Below are 12,798 nucleotides of genomic sequence, written 5' to 3' on the forward strand. Positions count from 1 at the left end.
TATCATAGGGCCCGAAACAACCTTCAAGTATGGAGTGCGGATAATTTGTTTTACTAATGATGAGAGATTTTTTTAGAGGGAGATCATTCCATGATACCCTCAAACATGTAAGTATCTAATTAATAGATTTTCTTAGTATGTTATGTATGTTTATTAATATGTTTATTTATTTTGATTTCAGTTGCGATCGTTGCCAACTTACAGTGATACCGAGATGGACGAACTTCGACAAGATTATGCTAGAATTATTGTGGATGGTATGTTGATGTCATTATATTAAACTATATATGGTATGTTGATTATGAAATTTAGCATGAAAAAATTGAAATGCTTTTATCTGTTTTTCCGGTTGGTTTTGAGTATTGTTTCGTCTGTTTTGTTGCAGGAAAATTATAGTGGAAAACGTATTTTTTAAATATTTAAAAAAAATGACTGGCAGTGCTCACTAAACAAGCGACGCCAGTCTGTCTGGCATCGCTTAGAAATTTAGCGACGCCAGTCTTCTGGAGTCGCTTAATTTCTGAATGACTCCAGACTGAGCGACTCTAGTGTAGAGTCGCTTTTTATTTGAGCGACTCTAGGTTATAAAGCGGTGCTGATAAAAAGAGCGACGCCCAATTAAAACAACCCGCCAATCCGACGTGGAGCGTCACTCGGTCATAAGCGACGCCCAAACCTTTGGGCGTCACTAACATACGCGTCGCTCAAAAAACGACGCCCAAAATATAACGTGTCATTTTTTGAGAGATTCTAAAGGGGTATTTTGTAGTAGTGCTAACATCTGATCATACAAAGGGATGCACGACAAATTTGCCGCATCCCTGGAAAGAAAAACACTCCTAAATACCTTGCAATCTCCTTCCACAACTATCTTCTTATGCTTATGAAACTTAACCAGGATCAGTGCCATAAGGATATCGACAACTTTTGCTTCTTCCTTCGAGAATGGCTCCTGTTGACCTCGTCAAAGCCACACTACTCTTCCATCTCAGTTTCTTACCACAACCCCACCAATGCGCGAGCACCGTTAAGCTTGCCATCATAGTTAATCTTGATAATTCCCTTCGGCAGAGGGTGCCATGCATGCCCAGTTGGCTTGTTGGTGTTGCATTCCTTACATAAGCCTGCTCTCTTGGATGTCGCAGATCTTTTGTTGCACTTGCTTGATAAGGATAAAAATCGAAGCTAACAAGTACCTTTTATGTTACGCCATATCACGTCCAAACTCACTCATTAGCATGAAATAGTTTAGTTAGAATCCCAGCCCCATCCCCGGGAGCATCTTGATCCTAGGTTCTTCAAAAAGCCTCTACAAACCTAGTCATACCGCTAGCTCGCACTGGCAAAAAACATTTTCCTCCACCGGCCACAGATCGTGCACATCCTATTCATTTTCGAATTACAATACAGTCATGTGTAGCAGTCGAAAAACTATTTCTTTCGATCGGCCACAACAATTCTTCGCAACAATTCTGTTCTTAGGGCCCGGTTCTACTTGACTCTGTGCTCGTCCAAGGAGCATCTTCGATGCCTCGGTTTTGTCACCCCGGTTAGTTAATATGTTCAAAGTATGAGAACCGTACGGTTCTTTTGAGAAGGGTGTGATACCACCACCTATCAGGTCCGACGAGCGGCCTCCTAACCACATCTCAAGGTCATCTAACTTATCGCTTATCTTCGCTTTGCCGTCCAGAAAGGAGCGAGCCGTTCAGGACTCGTACCGGGCCATTTGGGAGGGGCCATACTCCCAGGAAAAGCTCGAACGACCTGGAGTACGGTAGGGGCAGATGGAATTTCCGGTGGAGGCTCTTCCCTCTTTTCATAGGAAATGGGATTTTCGACATCTACGATTAATGGCAGAGCAAATGAGGGTAGGTCGAGTCCGTCGCCATTAAGATAGAAGGAAGCTCCAATGAGCTCCATGTACGCAGATTTGATATTGAAAATCTCCGACTTTGTCTTTTCCCAAATCTACCTATCCTTCTAAGGTCTAGGCAGGACATGTGCTCCTTGAACCTCAACGGCTTTATTCCCACATCTTTGTGTAATATATCTAGGGTCCCACTATTGTGTAGGATATAACAGTTTTCCCACATGTTCTGTCCCATGAGCCTAGCTCCAGATCGCTTCACCATTCTTAAACAATTGATCTAGAATAATTTTGTGTCTAGCCCATCCCTAATCAGTCATCTATAGTGCTCTTCGATGAAGTTATGAGACCCTGCAAAATATCCCACCAGGCAGAATCTTCGGACTTCTCCTCGAACCAAAGGAACTCCGTCTCTATACAATACCTGGCTCATAGAATCTGGACCCATAATGAGTCCGGTTTGGTGAGAATACACTAGGAAAAATCGGTTCTTTGGATGTGACTTTTATCTCATCCAAAATTCGTTTGGATGCGACAGAAGTCGCATCCTTTGGTCCGTAGAGAATTATGAACACACACAGAAGTATGAAGCAAGTGGAGCGAATTAGACTTGACGAGGTGATATAGAATATGAAAGCGCTGGAGAAGAAGAAGAAGAAGAAGAAGAAGAAGAAGAAGAAGAAGAAGAATAAGAAGAAGAAATCATGGATTGGTGGAGGGTTTTAGGGCACAGAAAGCAAGAGGGTTTGAAATTTAGAGACCAAGAAGGAAGAGTTGGGAAATATGGCAAAGTCCAAAGGGAAAACACTACAGCTAAACATTGTATGCTTTAGAAATAAAGAAATTTTATAAACAATTGGAAAAAAAAATTTCAAATGCTCACGAAACCGAGAGAGAGAAATGAATCGGAATTGGAGGAAATAGCGACACGACACGGAGGAGAATCAAACGAGGAGAGAAGAGAAAAAGAATCGAGAAGAAGAAGAGAGTGCGAGAGAGAGAGAGAGAGAGAGAGAGAGAGAGAGAGAGAGAGAGAGAGAGAGAGAGAGAGGAGAAGAAAGGAGAAGTTTAAAAGAACGAAAAAAAATCACGACCTAATATAATAAATGAAGGAAACAAAGATAAAGAGGGAGATACACCGCCGCTGAAAAATTTTGACTTTTGAATGCTACATTATCACATCTAATACCCATTCAGAATTTTAGATGCGACATGTCGCATCCAAAAGTGAAAAAAAATCAACTTAAAAAAAAACCATTTTATTGTGAAGTTCTATGATAGTTTTGGACGCGATTTTTGGATGCGACTAGTCTCAACAAAAAATTGTTCAACGTTATAAACCCTATTTGTCCTAGTGATATATAAAACCAACTTTAAAAGTAAAGCTCTATAGAATTTGACCAACCTTCTAAAATCAAGCCCGCTACTTGACTTAAGTTGACAAATGCTCTCCCATGCCACAAGAGCAAGATATCGGTTTCCGTTTGTCTCCTTAGTCCACCAAAACATATGCATAGCTTTCTCAATAGCGATTCGTAAGGATTTAGCAGGTAGCCAAAAGGTCGCCAGTGGGATGGTATCCCTTGATCTACAGACTTGATGAGAGTCGTCTTTTTTAGAATTGTGAAGCTAAAAAGTATGTATATTTGTTCTATATTTTTATTGGTTATTGTGTGTATATTGCGACCATCACGAGTATTACGAGTATTACGGTCATAACATCGAATAATTTCATATAGTAAAGGGTCTCGTAACGGAAAAATTCGCTCTCAACGAGTTATTGGGATTCAACTTTAGAGAGCCCGTAAGGGTCACCCAGGCAAACACGATGAATAAATAATGTTCAAGGAGAACAAAGCGTGGGATATGGAAAATCCACACGATGTCTCTCTCGTTCGAACCTTGGATGTATCATACTACGAGATAACTAGAATCTTCATAGACAACGGAGGCACCGTCAATGTAGTGTTCCTAACAACGTTGTAGAAGACGAACGTCAAAGAGTAAAAAAATTGAGAAGTACTTGGTAGACCAGACAGGGTTTGATGAGAACGCTACCAATAAATTATTAAATTCATAGATCTAATAGGAATAATTTTTACCATCCAATTGAATATCTATCGACCGAAGAGAATTATCGGTACATGTCATGGTGATAAACACAAAACCCCCTAAGAAATCCAAAGAACCAACTCCAAAATCTTCTAAGATAGAAACTCCCGAATTTGAAATACCCAAATGAATGAAACTCCAAATCGGAAATCCGAAAAACAAGAAACACAAATACCCAAAAAAATTCAAAATTATTGAACAGCCTAACAAACCAACATGCAAATGAAAAAAAATACTAATCTAAGGGGAATACCAACAATACGGACAAAAATCTCGGCCGGAAAATTCAATTTTGATCCGTGAAAGTTGTGGATGACGTATATACTTCTTCAATCAAACAAGGAATTCCAAGGATGAAAATCAGAGGCTTTGGTTGTAGTTTAGAGAGAAAATTAGAGATTTCATATTAACTTAATCATGAGAATGAATATGTATTTGGGCTTATAAATTCGACAAGTACAAAGGGTAGGGTAATCTACGTACACGATAAAATATGACTTTAGTTTCCCATATTTTAATCAATATACTGTAGTAAAATTGATTTGACTCCATCATTATTTTGTAGTAAAACTAATTAGTAGGTATGCAAAATGCCTCAAATATTGTGCTCATAAGTAGTCAAATGCTTCTAATCTATCTGCAGCTCAATTTAATATGATTTTGTTGCAGTTCTAACACATTTTAATACGCATCATGCATGTTACAACTTTTTATCGCATTCTATGTTATCATAGAATAACCAAAAATAAAATGCATCCTTGAGAGTATATAATTGTATATAAGATAACAAGGAAAATAAATTTAACTTCATGGAACAACTAGGTGCTGCTAAATTTAACTTCATGGAACAACTAGGTACTCATACACACCTGATACAAAATACAACTGGAGGTCATTAATTACGCTAGCAAAATAAAAACCATTATTCAAAAGAAACATACGACATAACATCGTTTTAAACATACAACACGTCACATAGAAATTAAAAACCGAATCGAAAAAAGCTAACAAGGTACGCCAACAAACCCTAATTAAGCATGCATGCATGCATGCAAGCACTAGTTACGTCATAATAATTATAATAATGATAATTCCCCTAAATAACTTGTACTAATAAGACCTCAAAATCATGATCACACTACTCATATAATGATGACGTGATCACGGATGCATGATTCCGCCTCCGAGCCCGCCGAGACCACCTCCCATTCCTGCAACGCCACCGATTCCTCCGACCTTTCCGATGCCTCCGAAGGGCAACAATCCTATTCCGCCAACACCTCCGACCCCAGCAAAGCCGCCCACTCCACCGTAGATAAAGTTTTTCTTGTCTCCGAGACCCCCCGCCGGGCTCGGCGCGGCTGCGTTCAACACAGTGGTTCCACCAGAAGTTGCAGTGGCTGGTTGGTCGGCGGTGACGGCGGCGGTGGTGGTGGTTGTTGGGACATTACGTGCAAAGCTTGCATGTAAAATGCATGCAGAGACAACGAGCACAAGGACTGAAACCCTAGTCATGTCCATGAGTGTTTATTGCGTTTGTGTGAGTTTAGTTTGTGACTGTAAGATGTAGGAAAGTACTTTTGGAAGGCTTGAGAAGGGTTTCCATGGATTGGGAGGGGTTTTATAGGAGGTATTTTTTTCTAATCGGTGGTTAATTGTTGGAGAATAATAAATTTGCTTAACGTGTCTGTTAATTGAATGTTGGATGAAATAAGTGGTGTCCGGCTTTGTTTTCTTTTCTCTTACAATCTCGATAAGAGAAATTCATTGAATTTTGAAGCAAAGAGTTAGGTGGGAATCGGTTGAGAAAAATAGATAAATATTTAAGGATTGAAAGCTCCCTATGATGAAATTAATGTAGTGTTGATGAAGGTCGTCGCTCTTATGAAGTTGCAGAACATAACCGATTGGGTTCGAGACTCGTGTATACATGCAAGTCCGGTCTTCTTTTATGATATGTAGCTGGTAGATTTGGCATTTGTATTAAATTGCTGAGCAGTAAATAATTAAGCTCTGTGGGTGGCTTTTTAATTAACTGAGCCAGATTGATTTTTATTTTATTTATTGTGGTTTTAATTCAAGAAACGAATAATTGAATTTATTTTAAATATGAATCTACATAATTGATTATCAAATAACGTAAATGGTGTTTGAAAATTTGTTAACCATCTTTAAAAAAAATTTTAAAAAAAAAGAGGGTATGTTATCATTACACTTTTCTGTTTTACGAGTGAGAAAAAAAAAGGACACACGCACGCAAAGCTTAGCACTGTTCTATAGTCAAATCCATTCTTACCTACACGGAATATTTTTAAAATATATATCTAAGGTTTGAATCCACTAGCGGTGTACAAAATTCACCGAAAATTGGTTAAATCGATAACCGAACCGATCCGGAACCGAAATTCGGTGTCACATCAACAAACCGAATATTTGGTTCGGTTATCGGTTTTGAATATCTAAAAATTTGGTTATAGGTTATTTAACCGATTTTTTTTAATCCAGTTTTGAAACCGGATAACCGATTTTTTTTATCCAGTTTTGAAACCGGATAACCAGTTTTAAAACCGGATAACCGATTTTAACCGGATAATCGATTTGAACCGGATAACCGATTTAAATTTGGTCATCCGATTTTGAAATCGGTTAACCGATTTTTTCGGTTAATCGGTTTCAGAACTGGTTAATCAGTTTTAAAACGGTTATAAAACCGGTTATCGGTTTTACAAAACTGGTTAACCGATTTTCGATTTTGGACCAATTCGGTTTGGTCATTGGTCCAAAATTTTCAAAACCAAAAATTCGGTTTCGATTTTCAAATTGGTCCAAAACCGAACTATAATATACGAACTTTTGTAACGATCGAGTTAAGAATTTGAATAAAATAAACGAGTTTATTTTGAATCAAATTTTTGTTGCACATGAGGCGTCCTTAATTTTTAAATATCTTGAAAGAAAAATAATAATAATAAATATATTTAAGGATGATGGAATTTCGGGGTAAGGATATTCGACTAATCTCGATATTATTTTTCGAATAAAATTATTCGGAACACACTCGGAGATTTGAAATCTCAAGAGTGAAAATAAATTCCGAAGTCCCTTAAATATATTTAAGATGACGGGAATTAATAAGAAATTCTCGGTTATTTTTCAATATTTTTTTTAAGGACGAGTCTGAGAGGATTTAATTGGAAAGGACTTAAGTGCAACAAAGTGAAGGACGAGAGTGAAAGAAAAAGATTTAAGAGGGGTTATTTCAGGAGATAGGTGGCCCAATGGAGTGCTGCCACGGGACGATCTTATCCTCTTCTTTTCTCCTCTCCCATTCGGCCACGTACCCCTTTTTTCCTCTTTCTTCTTTCCTTTTTCTTCTGCGTTCTTCTCTTCTTCTTCTTGGTGAAGAAAGAGCCACGTCGACGCCGGAGCAAGAAAGAACGCCGGGGAAGGCGTGGTGACTCACCGGGGAAGCTTATATCACGGGTTGAGGTGAGGATTTCATCTCCTTGGTTTGATTTGATTCTAGGGTTCATAGAGTAAAAAATTGGGGGTTTTTGATCCGAGATGAAATCTGAGTTTTTGGTTGGTTTTGATTGTTAATTGAGCTTGATTGGTGATGATTATGAGATGAATTTGGTGATTGAAAACGAATTTCTTGGATTGGTTTGATTTTGGAGTTGGTTTGGGATTGTTGGTTTTTACTGCTTTGCACAGCCTGTAGAAACGGACGTAGACAGTCTAATGTGTTCTGAGATTATTTTTGTTGATATTTTTCCTGGATAGTAGACGTTATGAGCTTTCTAAAATGACCAAGAACGTAATAATCTGTAGAGTATTGAAAGAGTTATGAATTTTTGAAATCTGGTATTCAAAGCTGTGAACTGCTGAATTCCAGAACAGCGACCCAATATTGCGGGCTGTTTTTGAGATAGCTATTCTGGTCATATGTAGGCTTATAATATATCGTTAGAAAGGTACGGAAGTTAGTTACGTTCTTAAACTGGAATCGTTGGATTTCGAGTGGTATAGCTCGATTTATGATGCATTTTTCAGTCGCTGTTCAAACCAGTCCGATTATGTGCAAATTTTTATTGTGTTTGAATCGGGGACTTGAGTCGAGATTGTGCAATTGTTTGTGTATGTTTGGTATCGATGAGAATATGATGTGCCTTGTGTTTGAATATGGATACGAGTGTTTGCGCTCGTTTGGTTGTAGGATTGCTCGTTGTGTCTCCGGAATTGTTTGGTTGTGTGACTTGCTTGGGTCCGGATTTTGAATAGAGTGTTTCCCGGGTTGTTGAATTGTCTCGAGGAATTTAGTTTTGATTTCGGAAATTTATGTGAGCTTGGAATCATGAATTTGACTAGTTATCGGATTCCGCGAAAGGGATTACAGAATTAGACGGACGAGCGGGAACCAACAGAGTCAAAGGCAACGAATCAGGAATTTGAAGTTTCGAGGAAAGTGTTATTGATGTTAAAACTCGATTAACTCTTCCTTTGACGTTTCGACAAGTGTCAAGTATTCCGGAGAACGTGAAAAGCAAGACATCGCTGGAAGTTGTCGAACTTTCTGTCGAGTTGTTCCAGGTAAGCCTGGAGACATAAGTCAACTACTTACCAAGGGAATAATCCTGTTTACGTGCATTTACGTGTTAATAATAATAAAGAGTAGGAAAAGCTTTAAAAGACACAAACACTGAAGATTAAGGCTTCGGCCACTCTTTATGGAAAATTTTAGTTGGGTTTTTACCCATAGGTTCAAACGCTAACTTGAACCAGCCACGTTGCGACCTTGTTGTAGTTAGATCCCTCTGCTAACCATAGACTTTGGCTAGATCTGAGGTGACAGGAGAGCAGGTTGGACTCTCGGATTCGAACCGAGGGTAGAAGTACCAGGAGTCACGTCCTGAGTCTTCAATCTAAAATACTTAACGAGCATGAAAGGGAAACAATAATTTTTTCAGGATTTAACCCGAGACGCTCTCCTGTATACGCTTAGTTGTGTACTCTATACGCTAGAGTACCCAAAGATTAAAAACGTTTTCGGTGGTACCTACAAGTAACTGACTTGTATGAAGCGGATTTAAAAATCCGTGCGCAGAGTACTCTTTACGCAATGGGTGAAGGTAGCGATTCGCGAGCTCATTGCGGGACTGGAGACTCGACGGTAGCTGATGCAGGCACCGTACGGCGGAATGGGTGAAGGTCGCGATTCGCGAGCTCATTGCCGTCAAGAGCCCAGTGCGCTGACGTCATAATGAAAAGGAAATGGTACCACTAGTGGATCCCAGACAAAACGAAAACTCTAGGCCAGCGGAAGGCGGCTGCTCGAAGCCTGAAGTTGGTCTCTTGCCATTCCGGAGGTTAGAACAAAGAAATGTATGACCTTGCGGAGTGACAAGTGTAAGCTAGGATGTGATCACACATTATGCATGCTATAGAATTAGCGGCAATGGCATCCTGCATTCTTATGTGATTATTTGCACGTCACATGGCTCTGCATTAGATGTTTTCTTTCATAGGTTAGACTCCCGCTTACTGAGTCAATCGACTCATAGCTTTATGACCCTTGGTAATGTAGATAAGGGAAAAGCTTGTAAGCGGAAAACGAGATCGAAGACCGAGACCGAGCGCGTATTGCCTTGACCTATGGGCTATGGGGTTTCTTAACCGGGGGTTAGTATCTTTTGTTAAAACATTCCGGAATGTATTTGTATAGGAGTCGCTATAAGACTCTAAGTTATAAAAGCGAAAAATTTCCCCGGATTTTCGCAAACTATTTTAATATATATAAAAGTATTATGATCTATTGTTTAATATGTATGATATTGGAGTTGATCGGTCGCGGCTCGTGGGCGAGCTGAAGCTCGCGGGTCGTGACACGAACCGAACCGAACCGATTTCACCCCTAGAACCCACGCCCCCTCACATGAGATTGCCAGCAAGTTGTCTCGCGTTAGTTATGGGTTTATAATGTATATACTTAATACGGGCAGCCTGCTAATTTTTTTTTATTTATATCACATTGTATATATATACTCTATAAATTAAGTGTTCAAGTAACCATTTTCACATCTTTTATAAACTAAAATTGTATAAATTAAAATAGCCGTGCATAATCATCACCGTTTCTATACTATAAACCCTTTTATATATATCATGAAGTAATTTGTACATTATATATCATTGTTTATACGATATTGTACGACCTTACCATAACATTCTGGGGAGGATTGGTCTTTATAGAGAGATTGTTCCCCTTGGCTAGCAAGGGACATTTCTTACTGCGTCCATCATGGGTCATGGTTGTAAGTGTCGCCCGGGCATGACTGACGTGTTAGAAAAAGCTAATCATTAAAAGATAAAAAAAAATTAACGATATAAGCCACGTAAACATAATCATTTGTGTTTTAGCCAACGTTTTGTAAATTTTTCGTAAATAGCCAAAAATTATTGTAAATATTTCGTAAATAGTTGTATTTACTAGAAATTTACTCTGTGTTTCTTATTATTTTGATAGCGTAAATAGATTTACGTGGCTATTTACAAAAAATTAACGAAAGCTGGCTATTTCAAAATTTCTAACATTTCATATGGCTAGATAGGCACTAGACCCTTAAAAGATTTTTCTTTTAATAAAAGACGAAATAGTGTGTTGTGGATGAGAGATGTATGTGTGGGAAAGAATCCCACATAGAACAAATATGAAGGAATTGAGCTCCTTATATATGTTCCGATTAATAATCATTATTAAATGCTATGGAGCTTAGAAAGTGTCACTGGTCACTTTCTCGCGCATTGCTTGTGCAAACAAGCGCGACGTCAGCATCGATATCGGGCTCAAGCGTAGAAGCTTTAGTGGCTCTTTTTGTAGGTGCATTTAGGCAATTAAGCATGAAACCATGTAGGCATCGTGGCGAGTCCGGTGAAACGGCGCAGTTCGCAGGCTCTCTCGCGCCGTGATGGTTGTCTTACCAATGATCGCGTCCTCTGCATGGTGGTTATTTTTTAGTATCTGTTTGAACAAACAGTTTTTTCAATTGAAAACGAACAGACATTTGGCCCACGGTCGTGTCAATTGCAACTATAACTATCGTTCAAACATACAAGTACGACTGTTTGTTGTTACCATGCACGAACAGGGACGAAGTCCTAAATAAACTACGCTAGGTTTTTGGAATTCATCACTCTCTCTCTCTCTCTCTCTCTCTCTCTCTCTCTCTCTCTAAATCCATAAATTGTTCTTGCCTACGTTCGGATATCACTGCGTCTTGGTGTAACCCGAATTAAAACTTGTCGTATCTTGTGCTATTCTTGTTTGAGGCGTTCAAGATATTTTTGAGGTGTAATATATACTATAAGCAAAGCGTAGCTCATGCGTGATTTAAGCCCTGGCGTCTTCAACTTCAAAGAATTGCCCAACAATCATATAGTTATTTATGCGATGGCGACTAATTCGTCTGTTTCAAGCCTTAAAGTAATGAATCAGGACTTCATCAAGTTGGACCGATTTGACGGAGCTATCTTCCCCCGCTAGCAAGGAAAGATGTGGTTCTTCCTCAGTGCCATGAAGATCTTCTATATGTTGGACCCGACGTTGGAGCCTATCCCGAAGCCGACGGACAAAGATTTTTTAGAACTCAATGCGGACCGGAAGAAGAGTCAAGAGGACGAGATGTTGTGTCTTTATGGTCTCTACACCGACAATCCATCTGCGAAGGAGATATGAAAGATGCTCGAGTACAAGTTCAAAGCGGAGGAAGGGTACCAAAAGTTCCTAATCTCAAGTTATTTTTATTTCAAAATATTTGATGCTAAACCTATTCTTGCTCAAGTGCATGAATTGCAAGTTATTGTCAGCAAATTAAGGGTCGTGAAGATAGATGTTTCGTAGACTTTTCAAGTGGACGCAATTATTGCAAAGTTGCCTACTTCATGGAAAGGCGTTATCGGAAGAAACTTTTTCACAACACCGAGGACTTCTCTTTGGAGAAAATCCATAAACATCTTTGAAGCACGAAGGAATCGGGGATGAGAGAGAAAATGACCAATGACGCAACTTCCAAGGCCAACGCAGTAAGCGCGAAAGGCAAAAGAAAGTGGGATGATAAAGGAAGCTCTTCTGGTTCCAACAAGTCTGCGTCCAAGGGGGCTAAAGGGGATGTTACGTGTGTTGCAAACCCCATCATTATGCTTGAGATTGTGGACACCACAAAACAGGTGAAAAGAAAAGTTTACGCTACTATCGTCGATTGAGATATAGTCGCTACGGTGAGCGAACTCATGGCGGTCGAGGGTAAGGTTCAAGGGTGGTTGTAAGAAACTTGTGCTACCATCCACGTTACCGATGGTAGAGCTGCCTTCAATACCTATTATGAAGTCAACAGTGGACATGAAGTTAAGATGAGAAATGAGCATCGCTCTAAGGTCATCGACATCAGAAACGTGGATCTCAACTTCACCTACCGAAAGAAGGTCACTTTGACCAATGTACTACATGTCCCGAAAATGAGTAGGAATCATATTAGTGATGATCTCTAAAGAAAACCAAGGATCAAGTCTGTGTATCAATCGCAATCTTATTTCGACCCGTAACGGTATATTTGTTGGCAAGAGCTATTCTAATGAAGGAATGGTCAAACTTTCTATCACTGACAATGTCATTAATGAAATTTCCCTTCTACTTATATGCTTGATTTTATTTCCACATATTGGAATTAGCCATATGAAAAGATTAATTAAATGTGATTTAATTTCATCCAAATTTGATAACTTCAATAAATGTGAAATTGGTGTGAAATCTAAAATGGTTA

The 12,798-nt window shown here is 39.1% G+C and overlaps 1 protein-coding gene and 1 long non-coding RNA gene across 2 annotated transcripts; one reads left to right on the forward strand and one right to left on the reverse strand.

Moving 5' to 3' along the window:
• Positions 1-4,796: 4,796 nt before the first annotated feature.
• Positions 4,797-5,557, reverse strand: LOC149393784 (uncharacterized). Its single transcript, XM_089618441.1, has one exon. The coding sequence runs from the start codon at positions 5,501-5,503 to the stop codon at positions 5,144-5,146; it is 360 nt and encodes a 119-aa protein (XP_089474567.1). The 5' UTR covers positions 5,504-5,557; the 3' UTR covers positions 4,797-5,143.
• A 2,732-nt stretch (positions 5,558-8,289) lies between these two features.
• LOC149393785 (uncharacterized) lies at positions 8,290-9,798 on the forward strand. The gene is made up of 2 exons (XR_016299649.1): positions 8,290-8,572; positions 9,567-9,798. It is a non-coding gene; the product is annotated as an uncharacterized LOC149393785 (long non-coding RNA).
• The last annotated feature ends 3,000 nt before the right edge of the window (positions 9,799-12,798 follow it).

This window comes from Urtica dioica, chromosome 6 (assembly GCF_054948205.1).
Source record: "Urtica dioica subsp. dioica isolate 48M chromosome 6, U.dioica_male_clone48M_v1_H2, whole genome shotgun sequence".
Taxonomy (NCBI): domain Eukaryota; kingdom Viridiplantae; phylum Streptophyta; class Magnoliopsida; order Rosales; family Urticaceae; genus Urtica; species Urtica dioica.

Bases quoted from the DNA above. Each gene is read 5' to 3' on its own strand.
- LOC149393784 (XM_089618441.1), bottom strand. From the start codon at position 5,503: ATGGACATGACTAGGGTTTCAGTCCTTGTGCTCGTTGTCTCTGCATGC.